This window comes from Rissa tridactyla, chromosome 4 (assembly GCF_028500815.1).
Source record: "Rissa tridactyla isolate bRisTri1 chromosome 4, bRisTri1.patW.cur.20221130, whole genome shotgun sequence".
Lineage (NCBI taxonomy): Eukaryota > Metazoa > Chordata > Aves > Charadriiformes > Laridae > Rissa > Rissa tridactyla.
Genome location: NC_071469.1, coordinates 60,051,106 through 60,078,086, shown reverse-complemented (window position 1 = coordinate 60,078,086; position 26,981 = coordinate 60,051,106). Strand labels below are relative to the sequence as shown.

Sequence of the window (26,981 nt, the reverse complement as noted above, 5' to 3'; positions counted from 1 at the left end):
CACCTGTCTTTCAAATGACTGGCTATCTACTAGTACCATCGCTTCTTTGCTCCACCTCTCAATTCTGTAAGAATGGGACAATTTCACTCATACCCTTCTGAGGAGGCAATTTTTTTTGAGTTTGGTTTTGTTCTTCTGTCATACCTTTGGACCTAGTCCCAAGATGTAAGCATCTTTGAATAACACATCATTAGGATTTGTGAAGCAATGAAGTTCTGCTCTCCAAGTGTCTGAACGGCAACATACAAGTGAGCCAACCACAATCGGGGCAACAAAAATATGCAGTACACTGAGAAGTCTTTAGTCCGTGTGAGACCAAAATCAGCCTTACGCTGTTGACTGTGCTTGCATTTAGAAGATACAGCTTTTGCGCCAAGCTGTCTTATAAAATTAGGCCAAAGGGAGTCCTAGATCAGACATTTTTAACATGCAAACCTCTAGCGGGCTTTTCTTTTGTAAGACTGTGTTAATATTACACTGTTGTAACTAACTTTCATATTTAAACACTCTACAGTCTCTTAGTTAACTTCAAACACACGTTGTCTTTGGAGAAGTGTTAACTCCATGAAGCTCCATCAAGGAGAGGCTGTTTCTAGAATTTCTGTCTTCACAGAAACTGCTGTAAAATCAAGGAAACTTTGCCTCTAGGTAATTCCAGAGTGAACAGTTTCACACACTCGCCTTGTTTATAGCTTTCTTCCCTTCCCCCAAGTGAAACCACTCCATTGTCAAAAATGAAAGAGCGATATTTGCCTCAGAAGACTGTAGGGACCCACAAAGCCAAACCTAGAACAGCTTGGACAACTACATGCAGGGAAAACATCCAAATGAGATAAAGATGTATGGGATTTTGGCAGCGACAGGCATTAAAATGTCCATGTGCTGATGAGATACAGATACTGTCAGAGGGCTGCAAATTAACTGTTCTCTTTCCACTTTCATATATGTCTGGAACTCCCAGTTCCCAAAATCAGGACTGGAATCTGCATATCCAGAGGAAGTGAAATACGCTCAGATTGAAGATTGTCAAAAATTGCTTTTGCAAAGAGTGTATCTATACACATCTATCTGAACTCATCTCGGATGGGGAATTTTATGCGATTTTTAAATTGGATTTACCTCATCTTCCTCTTCGGACATTTTAGTGGAATTATCAGGGGATTTTACAGGCTTCTGGCTATTGGTTCCATTTGTCTCCTCTTTGCCATGCTCTGCTTCCCACTCCTGTAGAACTTCATCTATGTTGAAACGACGTCGATAATTTACAAAAAAGTTTTTCACTTGCACCACAGATTTGTTTCCAATCACGTCAGAGATTGCCTGAAAGTCTCGGCCATATTTCCTGATTGCTAAAAGCAACAAAAACAAAAGCAATGTGTTATTTCCACAAAGACCACAAACCAGGCTCAAGTCACAGCATAAGGATCCAAAGCTGAACTTCTGTCAAGGTTTCGTGCCTTTCTCAGATTAATCCAGCAAAAAAAAAAAAAAAAAAAAAAAGTCTAAATTGGGCAAGAGACACAGTTAAGAATAGCCCTAGAGAAGAGAACAGAGGTATAGTAAAGATGGGCAGAGCCAAATCTAAAAGACCTGTGTAAACCTGTGTACTACTTGAGAAGTTATGCAGGCAAAGGGCATAGCAGGGACTCCAGTAGAGTTTCACTTTCTGAAAGCTTGTACAAGGGGAGATTATTCGCAAACATTCGTATGGTGCAATTTACACTGCCGGGGCGGGGCGGGGGGGGGGCAGTGACACTATTTCCTTGTTCAATTCCATTCTTTGGGCATTAAGTACACAGCAACATCAAAATCTTTCATTAGTCGCTGAAGGGAAACACAGCTCTGAAATGCAGCAGAGTTTTGATTATCACCAACTGAAGTACAAATAGATTTGTAGTGCCATACCTTGCACAGCAAGAAGCTGCTCATCTGTGGTCCAACGTGCGTTAAATTTCTGAACAACCTAGACATCAAAAAATAATCAGGTAACTTCATTTACATAAGCAACAACTTTCACTTGCATCTAAGCTCACAAAAACACAAGGAATTAACTGTTAGTCAAACTATATCATTCCTTTTAGCAGCAACAATGTTTTCAACAAAGAACTGCGTATGGCGTCCTTTCAGTTAACTGTGACATACACCAAGCCTGTAAGCCACAGTAATACAAACAGATAGGGAATGGTCTGAGCAGATAACTAAGAGCCACACTCTTCCAAAGCACCTACTTGTTTTTATCACAGACACCCCCTGTAATCTTGGCCAAATTATTTCCAGCACGAGGTACCAGAGTTGGAAAGAAAACAGCAAAAGCACTAAGTGCCAAGAGAAAGATGGGCCTTTAACATCCTCTCCTACATTTCTCAGTATGTAGAGAAAAGCAATGACTGCTCTCACAAGGGCACACAGATACAACACTGACAAAACATGGTATATCTGAGATACCTGTCCTTTTGTTAGAAACCACTTTTGCACGTTAAACACTGCTCTTACTTTCTCCCCATCTCCCATTTCCATTACACAACAACAGCGAATACGGTCATGGTCTTGATTCACACTGACAACTAACAGGACATTGTTCCCAGTTTACTGGACACAGGAATAGCCCTGGTATGTAAACACGGATTAGCATTTATCCCCACAATAAACAAGGGTCAGAAAATGATCCTACCTCTGGAAGTCTGTATTGTTCTATACCACCTTCAAGTTTTTCTTTGAGCGCGCTGTTTGTCTGTTTGATATTCTGAATCTGAAAAGAAAGTTTCATCCCTTTAACAAGGATCAGAAAAAAATAATCTTTGGACGAGTCTTCTTCCAGCAGCCCCAGCAGGAACCCTACAAGCTCAGCATTCCAGTTTTTCTCACAACCTCCATTTTCCAAAAAGGTTTGTTATATTGGAATAATGGAATGCAGGGGCAGCAGACACATCAGGAGATCCCATTTAAATTATTTTATCTTATCTGCAAGTTATTTGGAGCAAGAATTGCCCCAACTTCGAGGTCTGTATGAAGCCCAGCATAAAAAGAAAGGCCCTGTTCACAGCAAGTAATGAATCAAAGACTGCTTGAGAGCTCCGCTTCTCCCAGAGTGCCAAGAAAAAGGCTTCAGGCCAAAATACCAATTCTATTAAGTTTAATAAAGAGCTTGAGCCAGATCTCTGCTTTAGAAACAGTGAAAATGTTCAGATCTAGAAAACAGACTCACGTAGTAAACCTGTCTTTACTAACAGATATTGAAAAACATTTGTTTAAAAGGCAGATCCATCAGGGAAGCAAAAGGTACGTAGGAAAGTTTGTATGATGCCTGTCTAAGAAAGAATAAAACAAATGTATCTGCCTGTTCCAAAAGCACCATATGAAAAGGCAAAGGAAACCGACTGTTGCATATGGAAATCAGATACTGCTGGAACCAAATGTCATCTGAGGGAAGTTCCTAGCTAAAATATAAGGAACTCTGAACTGCAAGAAATACTAAGCACCAACAATTGTTCCTTCAAGTCAGTACTATGGACTTTTTTTGCTTCACTTCATGTATAAAGTCAGCTTGCCCATAGAACCAAAATAAGAGAGATGTAAAACACAGGGCTGCATTAGTTTATAGCACGGGGCTGTATCAATTAAGCCACATAATGATGTGCATCCCCACCGTCAAGCTACAAATTCCTGTGAACTTTGCAGACTGCAATAGCCAAAATAGCAGTTATTCTTGAACTATCCCATTCATACCTGTCGCTTGATTGAGACTAATTCCATGTCCAGTTGTCTAAGTACAGTGGTAGCAGCTGTTGCATTGGCAGAAACGGCCTCCACATCTTCTTGGGAAAGGAACATTCCTTTGGGAGGTTTCCTCTTTGCTCTGTTCTTGGCCTGCGTACTGTGCTTCTCCTTCTTCACCTGAGGAACAGTTTCAGCAGGCGGCACCTGGCAAACAACAGTTGTTTTACAAAACTAGATGAGCTTTAATGGTCCCTTCCAACTCAAACCATCCTGTGATTCTATGACTTTTAGCCATCGTCAAAGGTTGGAGAATGAAAAAGGTAGGTTGCAAAGATGATGACATTTTTTGCTTTAAGCAATGTCATACAAACACTGTCTTATAGAAATCTCTCCATTCTTCTAGGCAACTTTCAGTATTTACAGAGATACTGGTTGTGTTCTTTGCCCAATTTTCCAGCAGTCAAATATTCTGGTTATTTTGAAATGCTCCAAAACCTTTCTTCTTGCTTTCATCACCAGGCCTGAACACACCGGTTTAACTGAACACCAGAAGGAAGCAATGTGGAGTTTGGAGACAGGGGAAGAACACAACTAGAAGAGTTTACAGAGGCTTATTTTTCTACGTGTCAGGGAAAGGAATAAACCAAATTTATTTAAAGGCTAAGGATAAAGGAGCAAGGCAACTACAAAGTAATTCTTAGATCATTACGCAGTTTCTTGGAAGCCAAGTTTTCTTGCATAGCACTGATAGATCAACTGTTCCATTAAACGGATGTAGTTTTGCCCACAAACTCTCTTTTGGAAAAGGGAATATTTCACACACCACTGATTGTTTTTATGCCTTCTGCCTAAAGCAAAGAATTAGGCGCACACCTCTAACAGGTTGATTAGCTAGGACCCTATACTACACATACTTCAAGAGCACATCCGATTGTTTAATACCAAAACCATTTCTTCCAGAAGTTATTTTCAACAAGCAACTCAGACCCAAGATTTATTGCCCAGTGGCTGGAGCTTGGCCAAGAACACAGAACAGAAGAAGGGTGATGGGGAGAGAAAAAGCAGAGAGGGGAGGCCGCACATCTGAAATCCTCTACTTGATCACTGCCAGCTTTAAACACTTTGGCTTCACTTAGCGGTATTGTTTCCCTCCTAATTTGCAGCTACATGTAGTTTCTACACAGTTTGCGGCATTTGCTCATTAGTGAACATTAAAATTCTCTCATTCAAACCCACACAAGGTTGAGCACAAAGCCCCATGTAATCATGATGCTCTGCCTCCCGGAGGCTGGAGGATGCCAGCACAGCTGCCAGCAGATAAAAGCTTGCACCCTCCCTTTTCATGGGCTCAACAGCAAGAGCCACACAGGAGCAGTAACGCAGACAATTGCCTGTTCTCAACCTTTTTCTTCCCTCCTTTAGTGCAAAGGACTCCGTGAGAGACAATGCCTAAGGCAAGTCCAGGAGCAAGAAGTAACTATTGCTGTTGCAGGATGGATACCCTATGTCCTTTTGCAGAAGGGAGTGGGGAGCAGGAGAAACCAGACTGGTTTAGCTATGAACGAGTGAGGTAAGCTCTGCACTCCTCCTCAGAAGCAAGCACTTTGATAGCTGAGCCAGGTAAATTATTCAACATAGAGAGACATTTCAGATTTATTCATATTTCATCTACATACAGAATTTCATAGGGTCATGCAGTCAGTAATGCCTCACATCAGGTTCAGGCTGTAGGTTGACCAACATGCAATGCCTGCAGTGCAAATATCCAAGAAGCCCAAACATTAAGGAAAAATGAAAGCAGTTTCAAATGATTGTTTTACACAGTTCAAAGAATGTGAAGCTCTTTTGTGTTGTGGACAAGAAGTTTTTGACAGCTCCAAACGCCTCTAGGGCTCAGTGATATTGTGCAGGCTCTGAAAATTTGAATGTCTACCCTATCTTGGAAACTCTTGCTTTCCTGGCCACACACATCTCTCTAGAATTAAATCAATTCATGAAAACCAGGGAAAATTAAAATGCAGGGATTTAGCAGTGCTCCTCTGTTTATTTAGATGTTGACACTGCTATCGGCGCACTTCAGTCTTACAAACCCCTTCGTACAAACAAGGTTCCATTCCTCAGATTTCACTGTGTAAAAAGAAAAAAGACCAAGCTATCTCAAGCCATGTAAAAGTAGAGGATAAAATGGGAGGCATTTCCAGGAACAGGGAAGATGTGGAGAAACCAGCTCCAGCTCATGACCTCAGTATTATGGAGTTACAGTCTGAGGAAACCTGAACTGTTGCACTAACACTGAAAGTACTAAAAAGGGAAGATTCCTCCTCCAATGATCCCCAAAAGAGGAAACAGATGAGAGATTTCAGATACTCTGAGAAATCCCAGTATTACTCGGCAAGTCATACAGTAAGCGACATGTCTCAGAGCTGGAAAAACCATCTCTGCAGGGTTGGGACAAGGAGGTTCTTTACGGTAAGAGTCCTGGGCTAGTGGTACATCACCACGCCTGCACATCTGACCACGTCATTAAAAGAAACACAACTATCAAGAAAGAACATATTCCCCTCCTGGATATCTGCTCTCTTTCTCAAGGCATTTTCAATCAGCCCCAGGCACAGGTACTGCAAAAATCCAATCAGATCAACTCTGAACAGGCTATGCAGGGTAGCAGCTTCCTTTTACCCACCAGTACATTCCATGTCCAGAAGAGTCCCCCCTCCAAGGCTGCCTGCCATTGCATACACAGCCAGACTGCACATGTGCCATGAGTTCTGGTGATCTCCTTCAGATCAGTTAGAGCACCATGGCCTGTATTAGTGTGACAGGGAGGGCACACAGCCCATACAAGACTTTCTACAAAAACGTCTTGATGGTAGCCATCAGACATCTGCTCTGGTTTGGTCTTACAACAGAGGTGGCCCAAGTTGGCGAAGAAATGCCTTTCCCTCCTCCGCAGCAAGTTCAGAGCATGCCAGCATTGGTAGGGAAGGAAGCAAGAATAAAAGGGATTGAAGGGAGCTCTCTTACAGATGCAAGCTTTCAAAGCGTTTACGGAGCAATTTAAACTTGGACATTTATTAAAATAATGGGAAATGAGATGATAATATTAATTATTTACAAGACACACTGGAGAGCTGCAGTACGCAGCTGCAACTTAGCCAAGAGAGAACCCTCCCAGTTTGGGTGCTGCTGAGGCTTTTGAGAACTCAGCTTATTGTAAGGGTGAATACATGTGGCTCCACAGCCCTTCTGCTCCTAGGAAGTCATCAGGGATGCTGGTTCCTTCAGTGGAAGCAAAGCTAGGCTTTTCTGGAAAGTCTCAGGAGTACTCTGGCATAGGTAAGGAACAGACTAGAATACTGTGATTTTTCAGAATTAATTTCACTGACAGTAACTGACAAAGCAGCTGCTCTAAGACTTTGGTTTTGCCTGTGTGCAATCATGTTTTTAAATATTTCTAGGTTGGTTTTTTTCCCTACACATATCCTTTTAAAAAAATAATTTTTAAAAAATGGAAAGAGAATGACTGCGGGAGAGAAATCAGTCTACTTGAAATGAGGAAAGATTCAAGGAGAGAAGGCCGTAGGGTAAACATCTTCCTGTAGTACTCACTCACACACACAACCCACACTGCTGCTGAATGGCAAGGCTTTTATTTAGTAACAGATAACCATCAGGTTATACACATAAAAATAAGTATACGCTTCCCTGTTAAGCATCACACTAGGTTTTCAAAACTGTCTGTTATATTTGTGTGGCTATTTTCATCCAGAACTCTATGCCCACTTACAATGAAGTATTTGAAGTAAGGTGCAAGTACTACATTTTAAGTAGACAAAATATTCTGCGTGTAACAACAGGTTAAGGCCCCTCTGCCAGACAAAATGAACTGGCCACACAAAAGCTTTTTCCTTTCCTGTTCATCACTGGAGTTGCAATCCTGGTACCACCGAAATCCTCAGAACTGTTGCTGAGGATTTCAGTACATTGGGAATTTACCTTCGAGTCTAAGGTGTAGATAAACACGCCCTTGCTAGTCTACCTACAACAGATTAAAGGACATATTTCCCCTCCACCAAGCCATCTCAGTGGGGACATTAAGTGCCCCTACTCCATCTCCACCCAGTTAGGTTGATTTAAACCATCACTGAAGGTGGTTCAAGCTAACACAGCCAAAGACAGAATCAAAGAGACCAGAAACATTCACATAGTACATTATCATGGGATGGTAAATTTTCCCAGCTCCATCCATAACAGCTTATTTGGCTATACTTGTCTTGATCTAAGACTAATTCTGAAGACAATTCTTCTTTTCTTGTATGACAACTATACAAAGCACAACGAAAATTAGATACTGTCAGCTTCTACACAAAGTAGCTAGTAAGTAAATACTTTCATTTGTACAGTAGTAAGAAAAGAATTATACCTCCTTTTTGCTCTCCTTGTTTTGTTCGACTTCAATATCAATAGGGTTATTTCCATTTGCTTCCTCCATTTCATCCTCACTGGAAGACAAAAGCAAACAGTACTGTATTAGTTTGTGAGGCCCTCTTCTTCTATAAATAGCATGCTAAAAAGAAATGCATGGATGCAATAGCAAGTCCAACAGCTTCTCTTAGTTTTATTCACAGGGTGGTTTTTTAGGGGGCTGGGGTGGTTTTTTTTGTTTCGGGTTTTTTTTGTTTATTTGTTTTCATTTTCAGGCAAGAAATTCTTAATTGTAAAGGTACTAGGGACCATCTCTTGTAAAGAAAGTTTCTCAGCAGTATACTGAGGCAAAATAAGTCGGCTCAGACGAAGGCAAGATACATGAAATTGATTACACAAGTCATCTTTTAAAGAACACGGGACACTGAGCATTTTAACTTCAGGCAAACAGAGACAGAAACAAAGACTTAGAATTACAGCAAGTAGCTAAAACATGGATTTCATACAACTCCTTAACATTTAGCAAAATAGACAAGCACAAGATGAAGTCAGTCAAGAACAAGCATTAAAAAAAAATGTTTGGGGTATTTTGGTTATTGGGTTGGGGGGTTTTTTGGGTTTGTTTTTTTTTTTTAGTGACGGCCTCACATTTCATTCTCCCCTGGAAAAGAAAGAGAGGTTATCAGTTACAGAATAATAATATATTTTCACCATTTAGAATTTTTGTACTATACACAACTAAAGTTAATTGCACCATTTGGGATGATGCCCAGAAACAGAAGAAATAAGCTGACCTAATCATAGCTTTTTATTATTATTATTTTAAAAATAAATAAAAATAAGCCTATTTTATCATGTCAAACTTTATAGCCTAGGCCAAGGAACTTTGGTATGTCACAGGTACGTTCAGGTATGTCACAGCGACAGAGCAAGGCAGGGCTGTGCAGAGAAACCCCGGCAGAAGCTGTGCTATGCTGCTGGGGAGCTGGATTGGGGCAGGAAGCGTTCCTGCTGGAAACAGGAGTGTTTCCACAGCGAGCATGGCTGCGCTACTGGCGCTTGCTCACCGTTCTCTCCCTGCTGCAGCACCGTCCTGTGCAGACATAGCCTAAGGAGGAATGTACTGCCGGGTGGCTTGAGCCGGCATCCATCTCCGCAAGAGCAGTCACTTGTACAAGCCATTCCTGCTCTCCCAAGTCACCTGGCTCACCAGCTGATTCACAAGATATTTAGTTTGGGTAATCAGGACTCCAGGAAATAAACTCACAAGCATCCCCTCCCAGGGCTGCATACACAAAGCTCCTCGCATACAATTAAGAACAGCTACTGAAAACCTGGTCCCAAATGCACTAGGAGCTATTTTAGTGACAATCTGTGAGGCTGGGGAAATTCCCTGTCTAGCCACAGAGGAGATATAGCAGTATTTGAGTGAGATACCTCAGACTGCTTCTTCTCTTAAGCCCATCTCCAAAAGAGCTTCCTTGTGTTCTCACCTAGGTTCAGATTTCAGCCTTTCTGCAAAGGCCAAACCCCCACAGGCTTTGCTGTGCTCCGAGTTTGCTCTTCTATTCCAGCAAGTTCCCTAGACGTGAGCTAGATCAAAACCCACCCACTCATTTCTGCAGTTTTAGACATTGATCACCATTAACTGAAGAACATTTTTGAAGTTTTGCCAACACCCAATGGCACAGTACAACCTCAAAATACGGGCACCCCAAACTCACTCAGCTTTGCTTCCACGCCCCACATGGCTGCACTGACAAATCCTTTGGGGGCGTAGGGGTTTTTTACGTAACGGAGGGGAAGAAGGGAAATTAAACATCAAGCTGATGGCCTGGTGATTTGCTTGCTGCAGATGTAAACCAAATTATGCATTTCCAATCCAGCTGCCTTCCTCAAAGGTTACAACATTATAGCACATGGCAGCTCATACAGTTCTTTCCCAGTCACCAGATGGTCTGAGGTGCTGCTTTTCCCAGCAAACAGGCATAGGTACTACAGAGGTGTATTTCCAAATTGCAGTAATTTCATTTATGAGCATAAAACAAAAATAGAGAGGTAGTACTAAAAGATCCTAAACTACATAGTACGAGACAAACACATACTCCTTATAAAATATCCTGCCCTATAAATTAGTAGGATTTTTTTTTTTAAAAAAAAAAAAGGCAGGATGTGGGGAAGAAAAAAAAAAATCAAGACAGTCTTTGCAGAGAAGGGAAAAGAACAGAATGGAAAAAGAAACTCAGGTCAGAGAAAGCCAACTAAGTACTGGACAAGTTGGCTGGTAGTGTTCTCCCTGGCCCTGCCTGTTAAGCAAGTATTGTTGACCTAATGGAGAGATGGGAGAGGTTGAGTGAGTCATTGGTGTAGTCCCAGCTCAACCCTGGAAACACATTTCTTCCTCCTTCCCAAACAGGGCTCACTCATACACACCAGAGCCAGCAAACAGCTCCCCAGGAAGTGCTAGAGCAGCAACTCCTTTAAGGGAAAAGCTTTTGCAAAATTTGGCCCAATTACATTAGCAGTTTTCCAAAGCCAGGCACATCAAGTTTGGTCTGCAAAGCTGCTAACTGCATTTTAGAGCAGGTTGAGAAGGCACCTGCATCAAGCAGATGGAGTTGCTGCTGTTCATAGGGGTTTTTTGTCCCCACACACATCTGAGGCCACTGCATTTCTGAGGCTCTGTCAGATCTAGAACTAGGCAAAGTCACCAAGTGGCAGTTCTAACTGTACAGATACTTCTAGCAATACACACAAGGCCACTGGCTGACCTACCTTCAAGGGCTTGCACGGGTATCCAAGAGGGTGCACTTGCAGACAAAGCTGCACAAGCAGGAGTCAAGCTCATCTGCTGAAATTCAGCAGCTAGTAACCCCTGAACACCACAACCCTCACCCAAATCCTAGTGCACCCAGCACTCCTTGCAACAGCTCTGCCAGAGATCTCCTCCTAAGCTCCCCTGCGCTACCTTCTTCTCAGTGACTGTAAAACACAGCCTTAACTTCATCTTTCTCAGGGAATGGAGCTTGGCCTGACAGCCTTATACTGGTAACAGTTTTCTAAGGAAAATGCAGGGGAAGGGTCTGTGTGTGCATCTGCACAGGCTGAGGGCTGCTGCACTGGAGCCGGCTCCCCATCAGGTGCACATTCTCACTCTGATGAGCATCACATGGAGGAAATAAAGGCAGATTTCTAGCTCTTTCGTGACTTCCTCTTACTGTCCTGCTTATCAGCTTTTCTGGCTCTGCTGACAACAGTGCCAATCAGCTTGTAAACAGTTTTAATTTCATTTGCTCCACCCTCAAGCAGTATCAGAGAAAAAGCTTCTGGAGCGATGGGATGGTGACCACTGCACTAGAGGGCAATCAGTGCAGGGCAATTGCACAGCGTTGAAAAAGGGAGCACACCTAATTGCCGACAGATTCCTTTTGGCTTTAAGCAAAGCAAAACATGCACAGCAGGGAAGAGGGGTGGGGAAAGAAGGTGTGGTACCAGGAAACATTTTGGGGAAAATCCTACGTCTAGTTTCTTACAAGCTGACAGGAATCTCTGAGATAGTCTGAAGAAATCAGTGTGCGTCAATACACAGCCTTTCTGCTTGCAAACCTACCTTTCCTCACGTTCCCTTTTTTGTTTACGAGCATGACGGTCCATCACGCTAGTTTTAGTCCTTGTCTTCTTCCAGGAGTAGTAAAATTTCACCAGGCTGGCTATTGATTTGTCAGGAAGCTGTAAATTAAACATGTATCCTTTTATATGTTTATATGTAAAGTATCCCCAGGAGTTCACATACAATCGGTCTGGTTTTGTCAAGGAACATCTGATCTCTCTACATTGGATTCTCTCGAAGGCTCAAGCAAGGCAGTTCTGCAGCCTTTCCAAAAAGGATCTACAGGGGAGTGTTTCAGGTTAGTGCCTACTATTTAGGACATCAAAATCTCTAAAGAGCATCTCAGCAAGCCTCCACTCACTAGCCAGGTAGCTGGTTCTCTTCAGAATAGAGGAACGTAGCAAGAGCAAATCTGAAATGAGGCCTTGAAACTGAGATAACAGTTTTAAAAGCCAACACAGGCATGTGTAAGCAACCACAGGAACTGCTGAATTGCAGGCTACATCCCAAGCATATCTTTGATGTTTGGTTGGAAACGCTTATTCACACCATTCACAGGATGAAGTCTATTCAAAGGTCTCAACAAAAGATGTTTTCAAAAGGTGAAACATTGTTGTATGGTGAACTCAAGACATAGAAAAACATAAGTCTCAGAATATTTTTTTTTTTTGGTCTTCTTACACTAATGTCATTGCCCTGTAGCTATGAATGAAAAGTCTGACTCCAAAAAGCATAAAACTACACATTAAGACTAATTCTCCACTTCTGAGGTACTCTGCATGGATGTTCTCACACAGGACTTCTACAAGGTAAAAGTCCAGCCTTTCTTGCTGAATGAAACATGGTTTAGATAAGTGTCTGATTCAGCTTGGAGGGCAGGTCGGGTGGGGAGGAAAACAAAACTGCGAGCAAGAGCCAGATCTCTCTTATTCAGCTACTTCAGTTTAAGTCTTCACTTGAGATAAGCCTAGTTCTCAGACTGCAGGTTGACTTTAGGTCCTAATAATGGATCACACCAGAACTACCACCCTGGTCCACAGCTGCACACAGGCACAAATCCATCTGCGCTGGCAAAGCACAGGTGCTGTGTCGATGTCGTGTTGCCAATAGCCATGCAGCAGGCTGGTACACTGGAATTAAAAGAGTTCCACAGAACAAACTCAGGGAACAAGGCTGTTCATGACAAACATCCACTTGGCTACAAACACATGCTAAGAGTGCCAAAATATCAGAACCAGCTCCGGTAAATAATGTAACTCACTTTTCATTCTCTGGCTTCAATAATTTTTCCCCTCAGTTCCAAGCTGCACTGGTGCTAATGGGGCAGCATATATAAACTAACAACTAACATGCTCCCAAGCCATTGATTCCTGTCCCCTGCTAAACACAAAGCTTCATGCCATTTAATTCCTTTCATGCAGAATGGCTTTCCTGGGAGCAACAGTAAAAAAATATCATTAGCTAGGGAGCAGTGCATGAGTTTGGCATTCCTGTGTTGGAATGCACCTCACTCAGGGACAAGTCATGCTTCTGCAGATAAACTGAATTGAGAATTTCTTGCTTTGGCATTTAATCAAGCAACAGCACGGGCTTTATGTTCTCCTTTTCCCCAGGACATTTCCTTCCCCTTTTCTTTCTCCTGTGTAAGAACAGAGGAATAAAGAAGAAAACAGCTTCACCCTTCAGGAGTCCACAACTCTCCAGACTGTCTATACCAGCTGCCCACAGTACGTGCAAGCCCCATCAGCTGACCCAAGGGAGTGGGAGACGCTAGGACCCCAAGAACATTCAGAAACAAACGCCAGTGAAGGAACATTCAAGGAGGATATGAGGAGAACAAGCCTCTTCCTCCCATCCTTTTGAAAAGGGACCTGGCAATTTTCCTTCATACTTGGGACACAAGTCGCCTTTTGCTTTTCAGTGGCATCAGCAACACAAACCTTCACACGTGCTTTAAAGAGCCTGAACAGACTGCAACAGCCTAGGCTCACTTCAAAGGGTCACAACCAACGTAACCAGGTCCTGCTGGAACACTGGAGAGGCACTTTACTGAAGGAGAGCAAAGAACAAAGTCTGGTTCTCACTCAGGTGATGAATCACTTGAAGAAATTCTCAAGATGTAATTAATAAAAAAATTTTTACATCCTATCCTCTCCCTCTTTTGAAAGAAAATTGCACACACCCCAGCAGTTCCCTTTCAGGGAGAAACCTACCCTCCAAGTTTTCAATCACAGGCGTAAAAAAAAAAAAAATAAATCACTACCACCCAAAAGCAAAGAACTGAATGCTTGCAATGATGTATAAACCTCCACTACAGCATCCACTGACAGTCCCAAATCACATTAAGCACTGACTTCGTAGTCAAATAAAATGAATTCCTAAAAAGCAGGATGTAAGAAAGGAAATCAGCTTTGCACAGAGATGATCTTTACTCTGTGTGTGGGTGGGCACGTGTGTACAGACCATGCCTGAACTCCAGCTGAGACATAAACACTACCATAGCACGCAGGGGACTGAAAACTGTAATTTCCAACCAAAAAAATTGCACAGTCAAAGTTTATCCTGAACCAGTAAAGCACTTCAGGAAAACACTTCTACAGAGACTCTGGAAACAACATTGTTTCTTTCTATTCATGGTAATATTTTTCCTCTAATACCCTCCTTGGCCTGTTCTCTCCCAAAAGCATTAGACAGGAGTTCATCACAATCAGCACCGAAGATGATCGCCCAAGCGCCTGTTCTGCTTTTCCATTCCTGTGACACCACTTACCATCTGCTGGATCCTGTGAAAGGTTTTCCCATGGAAACTGAAGGCCTGTTCAAACAAGACCTTGTCTTCCACTGTCCACTCATCTGGGAACGGAGTAAAGTTTGGCAGATCTGCCAAAGACTTCTCAATGTTGTGCTTGTGCCAAAAGAGCATCCCAAGGGCCTAGAAATAACAAAGACACCAAGGGGACAACTGTAATCACAAGAAACACATGCATGCACAGGGAGAGCTACAGCTTTTTTTCCTCAGGCAACACGTTAGACATAATTTTAATTCTCAGCTACATCAGACGCTTTTCTGTATGCAGGAAACCTGGAATCTGACCCCCACTTTGCTAGGTTGTGAAGACCAACCTGAAGTATATCCAAACCATACAGGCAGTAATGTTATAAGAGAGTAGCAACAGAAAGAAGGCAGAAGAATATTGAAAAAATTACTCCAGCTTTACTGATCATAGTATGCACAGGAAAGCTAATCAAAGCCTTGGAAAGACTATGTAAAAAACATGCTGGGCTAAAAGAAACTTCTTGCCAATGCTAAACTCCCTTCATTTCCTGGGCAATTTGGAGGACGGCTTAGTTGACTGGGGTTTTTATGGTTGTTTAGGGGGCTCTTTCTGAAGGGAAGGGGGGGAAAAAGGTGAGGGGATGAGGGAAGAACTGGAAGAAGGCAAGGCAGAGAGCATGCACAACCGTGACTTGCTGCCAAGGCGTCCCTGGCCCAAAGGAGGAACAAATCTCACTCATTTTGGGGGCTGCTCATTTGTTCCCTTGAGAGACGCCTCGTTTCACTGTTGCAGTCTCTGGTTCTCAGTTCCAAAGTCAAAGTGCACATGCTGCACTTCACCACCTGCAAACCATCCTCCTCCCACCATCTCTGACACGCTTGCTCGCAGCCACCCCTCTCCCAGGGGTGCGCAGCCCCTGTGCTTTATGACACATCACTACATCTGGCATGCCAGCGACCACCGCAAGTCATTTTGGGAAGGGTTGACTCTGCAGAGCTAGAAACCAGCCTTTCGCAACGGCTGTAAAGTGAAAACAATCCCTAACATGCTGAGTAAAACATCAGCATAACCTGCTCGTCATATGCAAACTCAGCTCAGTTTCACAGCCACAGTTACCCTCATGTAGTAGTTTCGCCCTGGCCGCTCAGAGGTACAAAATCCCTCCAAAGTCAGGGTTTCCACATTATGCTTTGCTATGCAAAAAGTAGTTCCTTTATGGGATCTTGCTCCCCGGAGATTCTGCAGAGAGTACGCGTTTAAATATTAGTGTTATCCAAGATCTTTTCCTGACCCTACTGGCCTCTCAGTGCTGCCCAGGAACTCTCTCCTCCCTTTTGCCTCCATGCAGAACAAGACAAGTAGTCTTGGTTGGAGCGCAGTCACTTGAGATATCACAGGAGCCACACAGCCACTTATCTCCATCCACTTGGGCAAGCATGGGGCCAAAGAAACTATTTTGCAGTCACAAAGGACTGAGTTTTCTCTCCCTTGCCATCCCTTTCAGCTTCAGGTATGAACTGTACCAAATATCCCTGTGAGAAAGCAGGGGAAAAACAAGGGGGAGACATTCTGGGAAGGCAGAGTAGTGTCAAATACCACTAAGGTGCTAGTGAGGACTGAGGGGACAGCTGCTTACACAAAACAATAGATAAACAGAAAGGTTTTCCTTTAGGCTTAGCAGGAGAGCAGTACTTCTCTCCCAGCCCATGCTGTCCTAGGAGACCTCTGCACTTACACATAGGTGAGTACACAGCTTTTCCAGCCTCCATTTGTCCCAGGGTGTCTGACACAGGCTGGCAGGAGAGCACAGTTCTTGGCCAGACTTGCTGTAATACTCCCAAAAGCCAGTGACTGCTACAGCTCAGCACAACCACCTACAGCCCTTGAAGTGGGCTTGTCCTGCCGGAGCTCACTCACCTGCAGGAGCCTATCCTTCACCTGCTCTCAAGCTGGTGAGGCTGCAGGGACTCCCACCAGCACAGCCCCAAGCCTCCACCCATCATCCCACAGCAGCAGAGCCAACAACGTGGCATTCAGCCACAGGCAAGGGGAGAGAAAAGAGAGATACATGAGCCACGCATGGCATAGATGGGGCCAGCTGGACGGGCAAGCCGCTGGGCAGAGGAGTGCTGGTGCCTGCCCCAGCCACCCTGCCAGACAGCTCACCACTGCCTTGGACAAACTGGCACATCTTAGGCAGCAAAGGTAGGTTTTGGGCAGGGGGCACAGATGGAAGAATGGGAATCTCTGCACAATGACTGTCAGCCAAGCCACCTGCACAAGGGTCCAAAGAGACAGGCTGTCAGGGGGATGCATGCATGGGAAAGGGTTGCCTTGGCCAGCAAAGCTGAGAGACAGTGGCCAAATGCTAAAGGGAGCTCTGACTGGCTTCCAGGGAGTCCATATCAGCTTGTCCACAGTTACCCAATCAACAGCAACTCTGATGATACCAGCTGAAGAGAGAGTGTCCCTTGGTGATACAACAAATCATCCTGATTTGAAAGCCTTGACACTTGTCCCTATAACACAAAATGCGTACATGCCTTCCAGAGTGATACAAGATAGATCCTTCTCCAGTTATTTCCTGGAAGCGCCTAGCTTAGCTGTCTAGGAAATCCCAAAGGACCTGGGAAACATGTTTAACTCCAGAGTATTATGCGAGAGCGCTAGGGACGGAATGAGAAAATTGCTCAGACACTTTACATCCTAGTGTGGCGAATTCTATGACTTCTTATGTACACAGAGACAGGGAGAAAAAAAGGGGAGAAAGACTTTGAGGGATGAGTGGGAGGTCTGTATTTCCAACATTAAAATGAATACAAATCTGTTAGTCAAGTATAAGTTTTTCAAAACACAAGAAATCCATATTGTTTAAAAAACCCCAAGCTTCATTTTGATCAGTCTTCCAGATCAGTCTATAGTCTCCAAACCACGCTTATCCACTAAAATAATGAAACCCACTTTTATTACCTTGAGACCATCTCTTTTGGCAAATATTACTCACAATATCCAATACCAGGATATACCCATCTAAACTGAAATGAGCTACCATCCTTATTTTCATTGAAGTTTGCAGCCATTTGATGCCTTCACCTTCCTTTTATTGCTGTTTTCTGCTCTTTGAAACTATAAATATCAAGTCTGATTATTCCTGACTTTGCTGGAAATTTTGCTGGCTATCTCAACTTCAATGCTCTTACTCCACAAGAAGTCTTTTTGAGTATGACTATCGACCACTGAAAGTCTGACTCAAAGACGACAGGAGTCTCATTTAAATAGAAACCTTTGCCCATCCAAATCATTGGTTTCTATGCTCACAGCCTTTGCCCAAACAATTTCATAAACTTTCAAGTTTTCATAGAATCCCTTTGTAGAACAGTACATAATTTGCCAATACCGTAAGTCATGAGATTTGCAGCCTTCCCTTTCCAGGCAAGTATTTGTGCAATAAGGAAACTCCACAGAATTCAGAAAAGCTTCCCAGGCACAGGTCTACTTATCTCCCCAGATGAGTGTTGAAATTGATGTTAGTTAACACAGGGAAGATTAGAACACAATCCTAGGCCACATGCAGTAAAGGAGAGGTCTGTTCCTCAGACCGGGATTTCCATCCCTAGGCTAAGGGCACTGGCTAACCTCAGGAAGAGCTGGTGAAGTCATCCAGTGCTACTGCATGGACATCCAATGTGCTCATCTGTGAAATGCAAAATTATTTGCAGCCCAGTTTTAAGGTAAATAACCGTGGATATTGGTTTGCCTCAGAAAAGCATATGATGGTTCAATAGCTCATTAATAACTGCCAAGACATCCATGAAGCAGAGATGGAGCAGTCAACTGGAAACTGCAATGCAATCAGGCAGCTGTCCAAAGATAAGCCAATCTTTTTAACGTTGTTTATGGGTTATGAAAGTGTTCAAGAGATAGTCACCAGAGTAAACATAATACTCGTGGCCAAACTCCGCTAGAAATTACAATGGTTTTGTTTTTCTTTTGACTCTTGATGTAAAACTAGGGATGAACTCCTTATCCCCAGGGTACAGGATATTATTAGGAACAGTCAGTTTTTGGAGAAGTAGGAAAGGAGAAAACACAGGCGGTACAGAAAGGAAGAACTTGTTCCTAGGCAGTCACTTTAAGTCACGTTTTAATACCTGCTGAAAAAGTTTTTAAAATAAAGTATTCAAAGTATTGTTACCTGCTCCATATTGTATCCATGCTTCTCTTTAGCAATGGCGATATATTCATCCACTGAAAAACAAAGAGAAGGCGTAAGAGCATTTCGTATAACAATCTTATCTCCTCTTCCCTTCCCCTTTCCAATGTCAAACCCAGTTCTGCAGCTCTGACTTCAGTCGTGGTCATTGCATCCTCCACAGACAACTCTCATGAATAGCTGCTGTTCCAACAATTCAGGAAAGGAAGGAAGCAAAAAAAAAACAACAGTCACCAAACTACTACATATTTTCCTTAACAAGCCTTAATGATGCATGATATCCAATCCAGCTGCAGTACTTCTGAAACACAGCATATAGTATTTCAGAACTTGTTCACCAAAACTATAGATGTGACTGTCTCAGCTACTTCTCATTTGTTTGTTGGTTGGTTTTTGTTTGGGTTTTTTTGTTTGGTTTTTTAAATCCCCCAAAGCAGTTGTTTTCTTAAGAACAAAAATCCCCAGACACAAATCCATATGTTCCAATACTGCCAGACGCCTAATGTCGCACAGCCACTGCAGATACCTTGGCAAATTTTTCATTCCTTATGCCTCAGCAATTTTCATCTTGGACTAAACCCCACCTCTATGCATTATGAGGCCCCCACAAGCTTTTAACCTTTACAATGTAAAGACACCCCGACGAGTTAAATTTTGTATAGATGGGACTAAAACCCAAATGTCTCTTTCAGTATGAATGACTAAATGACTAAGTTTACATTATATCCAACCGCACGCATTTGAGAGGACTGGATCAAAGTCAATACCAGCCACGGTGTTCTGAAGTCTGTGCCCTTGTGCTTGGTCATTATTAAATGCACTGTAATGATAACACCACCCTTGGAAAAAAAAAAAATACAAGCTAAAAGGTGAGACTCCTACTTCACCTAATGGAGTAGAAGATGCTGGAAGCATTGGTCATCTGTAGGATCCACAATGTGCACGTGCCCTGAAAGACTTAGAACTGGTAAACATAGCCAGAATTCTCATTCTCTACACGCGTGGACTTCAAGACAAGTCACTTAGCAATGAACTCAAAAAAATCATTCCCCCTTCCTTCTCTGCAGATACCCAGAGAGAGATGTGAATGCCTGTGCTGAACACCCAACTCAGGGAGAGCACGCGCAGCACATCCGTAAGGAAAAGGTTCTGCGTACACTGCAGCTAAGGAAGTCACATTTCCCAAGGTTTGGGCCTCATGATTAACTTCAGCTCTCAAATGTGCTTCTCCAATGTTTTTTGCCTTTATGAGAACTCTCACATGGAGTCTCTGATGTCTAATAACATGGCAACCCTTAAAGCCTTTCCTTTAACTTGGACACTCCTCAATTCTTCTTTCATCTGAGCAAACTAAGCAATGAACTCAAAAGTACTGGGAAAACAGAGAAGATAGATCAGAAAATGCACAGCAGGAGAGCACCAGCCTCTTATTTTCAGCTTGTCATCAATACAAAGAAATTAAATCTAGGTACTTAAAGTAGACATCCCATCTTACTAGACAATATGACACTTTATGCCGGCCATTCATTTGAAAACAAGACGCATTAATTTTCACACAAAGTTGTTGCAAAAAAAGGGCTTTGTTAAGTGCCATAGAAGGCTCTATGAGAACATTTATATGGCCACACGTTGTGGCAGGACAAGAGCATGCAGTAAACACAGGCACAGCTCCACATCAACAAGGACACTCCACGAGGTTATTGGTCTTCCGAGCTTTCACCTGCACACAATGCGCACTCCCAAGGGGCTGACGAACCCGTTTGTTGGACCGTGTTCTGGAGACATCCAGTAAAAGTTACATTAGCCCTTCGGAGAAAGGTCAGACACTCATTGGCACCTCTGCAGCACAAACACATCTGCCTCTCCAGTCAATAAATTCAGCCCTTTGTTTCTGAGGACCATGCAAAACTGGGAGGAAAACTATCCCCTTTTGCAAATAATGTCTTCTTGCACAAGGCAAACATACTGAAATAGTTTCACAGACAGTGGAGGTGATGGGGACAGTGACAGCAACTTCTTAAGCTGAAATCGCTGCATTGCCTAATTGAACATCCTGAGGGTTACCAAAGGGTAGGAACCTCGGAAATCAGCTTTGCCATTAAAAAAAAAAACCAACAACAAAAAAAAACACAAACAAAAAAATCTCCCACAACTTGCAAAACCACACCCCAAAGAGAGAACATGATCCAGGAGGACCACATAGGGGAAATGGGGACAGAGAAGGGAACTGACTCCTCCCTACACACCACCCCTTCCCTCCGTGCACCCAACAGGGCAGGGAACATCAGTAGAATGTGGGCAGAAAAGCAATTTCAGGTGCTTCCAGACTTTATAACCACACCAAAAACAAAGGCTGCCAGGAAACCTTAAGTGCAGCATTTTCCTGTACTTCACCTAAATGTTCTCCGTTTCCTTAGGACAGGTATTGCACATGCAGTGTTATATATTTTGTCTAAGGGGGAGGTGAAGGAAGGGGGAGGGCAAGGAGCTGAATTCTCTGAAGTCCAAGGCTGAATTAAGCTCTTGAATGCTAAGTACTGCTGCATTAACTAGCTCGCTTTCACTGTGGAAAGTTCTACAGTTCCTGATTTGACTTCAGCATCTTATCCTTTAATACATACAGAGAAGAGATGAGGTCGTTCTCCTTTCTAGCATACTACCTTCCTTATGCCAGATGCTATAAGCCATGAAAACATACTTCGCCTCCCTTGCTCCCCACCCACCAAAAAATCATTACAGCATTTTCTCTCTTAACTAAGAACATTAGCTACGTCCCCCCATATCAATATTAATAGGATTCCTCTTGAATCAAGTCAATATACCACAGAGCCAAATAACAGACTATGAGTGATCAGACACCAGGAAAGGAAGCAGGATGCTTTTCTTGTCATGGTGGGGTCTGTAACTCCTCAGTGTTACACCTCATTGTTATACCTCATTGTTACATTGGAGGAAGAGAAGAATAATAAGAAAGAGGCATTAAGGCGGTAAACCGAACATAAGCACACAGCAATGCTCCTTCTATACACTAAAAGAGTGTTTGTGGATGAAGGAAGGACAAGGAGTACACCATCATACTCTGCTCTTGGCTTGTTCCCTGCTTGCTTACTGACAACCTAGCCCATTCTGCTTGTCATTTCTTGGCTAATTAATTGCAGGCTCACTCGCTTTAATGCTTGCACCATCTGAGAGGTATGACAGTCCCTTGAGCAATCCTTCCGATTGCTTTCTTTACCATCCCCCTCCATATGAAGTGAGCAAGAAAGAGCATGGCACCAGCTGAGTCACAGGATCCCTTTAGTCTCCCATACCAGTAGAGCCTGGAATTGCCACAAGCTTAATGCTTCACATGCCACATCAGATAAATAAGTGCCCTCTTCCATCTCTGCCTTCCCCACGCACCTCTAGCAAGGCCAGGGCAGCGGGCACATGAAATTCTGCTCCACTGCATTTCAGTGGCATTCAGTCACGCTCAGCGTGTAACCCAGCAATCTGTTTAGACATCAGAGTTCGGAGCCAGAGGAGCCTGGGGCAGAGCCCTGCTTACACCAGAAGAAACAGTTTGCCAGCACAGCTCTTAGCTGCTTTCCAGAAGAGAAAGAGCAAGAGCAGCAAAGCAATCCCATCCTGTTTCCCCCAGAACCATGCACTCTTTCCACCAGTTTAACTTTTCCCCAAACAGAGCAGACAAGAGCATCTTCTCCTCCCACCCAACTCATTTCTCTATGCTGGAAAGATATTCAGCCACAGACCAAGCCAAAAGACAACGATGCTTGAATAGAGACAGTCGTGTGACAGGAGATGCATTGCTTCTGTGAAGGCTCTTGTTGCTACTAGAAACCAGATGGGGGACAGAGAAGAGAATCATAAACTGGTATTTTTTTACCTATTTGGCTACATTTCTTCTCTTGCATGCATTTTAGCTGTGTGGGGGTGAACAGGACCCTCCTGTCCACTCCATACCCAAAACGGAGTGAGCACTGGCCCAAAAAGCCCCTTCCTACAGCTAGTCATGCTCAGGAAGGCAGAAGTAGCACAAAAGGTGGGGATGCAAAGGGAACAGAGCTCCACATACAAATTGTCACCAGCAAAGAGGAGCACCAGGCGTTCAACCATCTCTCCCTAATACAAGAAATGAGGTCTGGAAAAAGATGACCAAAGAACCCCAGCTGTAGTACTAACACAGGCAAAGAGACAAAGGGAAATGGAAGGGAGTGGGAAAGGAAGCAGAGAAAGATGCTTCCCCCCCGCCATCTAGAGAGTAGAGTTTCTGACCAAAATGGTGCTGTCAGCCCCCTGAATTCTGTGGTCTTGTTTCCAGTCGTCTTTCTCATACACCCTTTTCTTTTGCTAACCATCTTCCTGCAAGAATTCCTCACTAGAGGCAAAAGAAAGGGGACCCTCTCGGCTGACAGAGGAAAGGAGAGACAAGAGCAAACAACTGCATTGCTGATTTTCAGTCCCGCATCCTAGAACAGTGAATTGAGAGACGTTAAACAGGAGCATTAATTTCAGGGGAGTGGGAGAACTCTGAAAAGAGAAATGCCTGAAAGCAATGACTCTCCTCATCACCATTTGTTCAGATTAAATGACCTCTCCAAGTTGGTCTTTTGGGAGAATTTCTCCCCCTCCCCAAATTGTTTCTTAATGACCCCACAAAGCATCACATCATGTTTAGTGGACTCAGTGACCCCAAGAAGGGTTTGCAGCAGAAGCGAGTATGCTAAAGCCTATAGAAAGCAACAGGAATGCAGAGGCAGAGCTGTTGCTGCAACCTCAGTTCACCCCTATTACTGGGGTACTGCAGGAGCTCTGAACACTTTGCATATTACGTGATGCAATACCCTGACAGAACGGGGTGAAATGAGGACAAAAGCAGCAGCCTTCACAGCCTCAGTAATGTGCTTCACAGGGTTTGATCAATGCTGGAACCTGTGAGGAATTCTGGATGTTGCTGTACATCTCCCCCCTCCCCTCCATCTCCCTTGAGAACAGGGTGGGGGAAAAAAAAAAAAAAAGTCAAGACCAAGAACAAATCAATGTTATATAAAGAAAATAAGGAGCACGGATTAGACACATACATGTGAAATTCTTCCAAATTTCAAAACACAATTATGACAGTACACAAACAAGTAAGGCACAGCTTTTGCCTTGGCTATAAAAACGAGCAGCTGCATTGCCGTCCTGCCGCCCTCGCGGCATCAGTGGAACAATCCTGCCACCTCGTGGTCCCAGCGCAGGAGAAGCAGCCGCAAAAAGCACAATAGTTTGGACAAGTGTGTCTCACTAAAGCCAGCTGCAACAGGAGGCAGGGGGGAGCAGGCAGAGGTCAAAGCGAGGTAGCTTGACCACTTTTTCTGGGCAGAATCACTTAAAAGAAAATAAAATCCACCTACTTAAAGAGGTCTTCTGCATTGGAAAAGGTATTTCCTCTTCTCGGCAAGATATGATGTGTGTTACAGGCAGGAGAGGAGCAGAGAGCCAGAGCACAGCCATGTTTTGTGCCCTGTGCTGCACCCACCTGGGCAGGAATACAGCCTCCTTTAACACTGTTTCTAGGAACAGAGAGCAGTAGTCACAGAGACACAAAGGCTATTTAAAAATCACTTCATGCAACTGAAGGCATGAGAGGATTTAGGCTTCAACTCCATTGCATCTGCAGCAAGTTAGGGAAAAGTCTGGATGCAACTGCAAGGGAAAGGAAAACCAACATTGCCTGCAGAAGATTACCTGAATAGGAGCAAGAGAAAATACCCTGCAGCTGGGCAGGGTACCTTGAGACACAGGACTACACAGTATCTCTCAACCTCCCACCCACTTACCTCCCTGTAGCTCAGATTTTACTTGTATGTCATCCCTTGTCCGCATACCAAGGACCATAGGGTGCCACTGCATTAGAAGTTTTTGGCAGCAGGGCCAGGTTAAGCACCCCCAGCCACCTCTTCCCACGTGAGCCCCCAGGAAAATGGACTGGGAAGCTGTTCCACCTGAAAATCCACCAACCCTCTCCTGCTGCGTTAGCTCCCTCACCCAAGCGTCAGCGTAGTCATACAAGCACTGAGTGGTGCTGGCTGGAAGTATGGAGATGCTCTCACCTACGAGGAGGGGCAGTCCCTGGCTCTCGTATCACCAGCCCTAGCTACACAGGCTGCCCTCTTCTCTTGCACTAGCTCTGGAGCCACTCAAGGCACTGAACAGCTGGCCACCACCAAAGCAGCATGCTATTCATAAAACACAAGCTTTACACTTTTTATTTGGTTGTATACCATATAAAAATCACTTTTCTGAGAGCTTATGTAAGCCTGAGGAGAAACAAGCCCTCCTACTTCCAGCAAGGAATGAGAGTGGCTCAGCCAAAAGTGCAACTCATTCCTTGTCCCGGCACAGCGCAGTGGTGGGATGAGCAAGCGGGCAGGAACAGGCATGGCTGTGTAACCTTGTGCTGGTGAGGAAAGAGTTGCTCATGGAACCACACCTGGAGCCTGGAAACAGCAGCCTCAGAGAGCAGAAAACAAGGAACAGAACAAAGTGCCCCATCACTGGGAGAATGATCCCTTTAAAAGCTCTGATACCTAAACCAAAGGCTTCTTTTCTCACACAAAGGCAACCAGTCCCCACCCAAGCAGTTCACGCTAACGAGCTAGCAAAGAAACACACCTATTTCCCTTTTTAAATTTTCCATGCTGCTCTTTTGCATGGCCTGCATCTCAGGGCAAGTCCAAAGTTGAAGCTCCAGTGATGGTTAAAGACCTGACTCATCTGCCTTTAGATTTTGCTATACCAGCAAGAAGGCTACGTAGTGCCGACACAGGTGTACTGACAAATCTAGCATAGCTTTTGTAGCTTGCCAAAACTATTTTAAACTATTTAGCAGGAAAGGCCTTTCGCTAGCATTCATGTGTTTCTTTTAAAGCCTTTACCAGTATAGGCTTTTTCTAAAGTTGCACCCTCAGCTGACACTATCACATCAAGAAAAGGCTCAACACAGTGCACATGTAGGGAGGTGGTGTATTCATGAGGACTACCATAAGGAAAGCCAGCCAGCCGATGCTTTCTTGCTTCTCTTGCTTTCTGATGCTGCAGCACTTCCTCAGAAAGGCCACATGGATGCCCACTCATTGCAAAGACATCCATGGAGGACCTTCTGGGAAGAAAGACTACTCCTTACACATCCATCACATTTAACCTTCAGGCAGAAATTTGCTCCACCATAGCACTGAATGCCCCTTTACTGGAGGAATGGCACAGGTTTCAGTAGCTACAGAGCCCAGATGTCTCCATATGTACCACAGAAGAGAAGGGGACAATGGACATCTGACAGGGCAGTAGCAAAGAGGAAACAGTACCTCTGGGACCTAGCACAGAATAGGCAGAACCACATCAGATCACCTGGGAAGCTAATCTCTGACCATACAGGATCTGAGCATGGCTGGATCATTCAGCAGTGCAAACCTGATCCCGTCAGGCACAGGCACTAGACTGTATTAAATGTAATTAGTCAGAGCACTTGATATTGGGTTTGGAGCCCACATAAGGACAAAAACTAGCACACAGTAGCTTCTGGCAGGGAGGGAATACTCGTTCCCATGTACGACCTTCCAAGACACAGACAGGAAGTCACAGACAGGATAAATGCACAGAGCATGCGCCCGAACAACAAAGTGAGTTTATAGCAGAACAGCTCTTTGCATTATTCAGCACAGTGCTCTCAATTCAGTCTGAGGAGCCCTACAGCCAGATTTATTCTGCTGTCAAACCATGGCTTGAGTTAACTCTACGGAGGGGTATAGCCTCATATTATATACTTCAACTACAGGCAGCAGCATGTCCAAACGATGCAAGTAGCAACATTATCAATACAGTTGTGATGAGGGGTAGAATATTAAAAAAAAAAAAACGATCCAGTGGTTCACTGCAGAAAATGGTAACTTGAATTAGGAGAAACCCTCATGCAGATTTTCTTATGGAAATTATTATCACAGAATCACAGGTCAGAAAGGACCTGGTCCAACCTTTCTTGGCAAAAGCACAGTCTAGACAAAATGGCCCAGCATACTGTGCAGCTGAATCTTAAAGTGTCCAATGTTGGGGAATCCATCACTTCCCTGGGGAGATGATTCCAATGGCTGATTGCTCTCATTGTGAAAAATTTTCCTCTTGTGTCCAATCATAATCTCCCCAGGAGTAACTTGCACCCATTACCCCATATCTTTTCCATGTGACTCCTTGTAAAAAGGGA

At 43.8% G+C, this 26,981-nt stretch overlaps 1 protein-coding gene across 1 annotated transcript in view; it reads right to left on the bottom strand.

Moving 5' to 3' along the window:
* Positions 1-26,981, bottom strand: part of RCOR1 (REST corepressor 1) — an 88,142-nt gene that overhangs the window by 5,836 nt on the left and 55,325 nt on the right. The window contains exons 4-11 of the mRNA XM_054198906.1: positions 18,725-18,777; positions 14,523-14,684; positions 11,753-11,871; positions 8,141-8,219; positions 3,727-3,921; positions 2,672-2,749; positions 1,906-1,963; positions 1,120-1,349 (exon numbers count right to left, since the gene is read on the bottom strand). Coding sequence (XP_054054881.1) covers positions 1,120-1,349; positions 1,906-1,963; positions 2,672-2,749; positions 3,727-3,921; positions 8,141-8,219; positions 11,753-11,871; positions 14,523-14,684; positions 18,725-18,777 — 974 coding nt within the window. The remainder of the gene's footprint in view (positions 1-1,119; positions 1,350-1,905; positions 1,964-2,671; positions 2,750-3,726; positions 3,922-8,140; positions 8,220-11,752; positions 11,872-14,522; positions 14,685-18,724; positions 18,778-26,981) is intronic.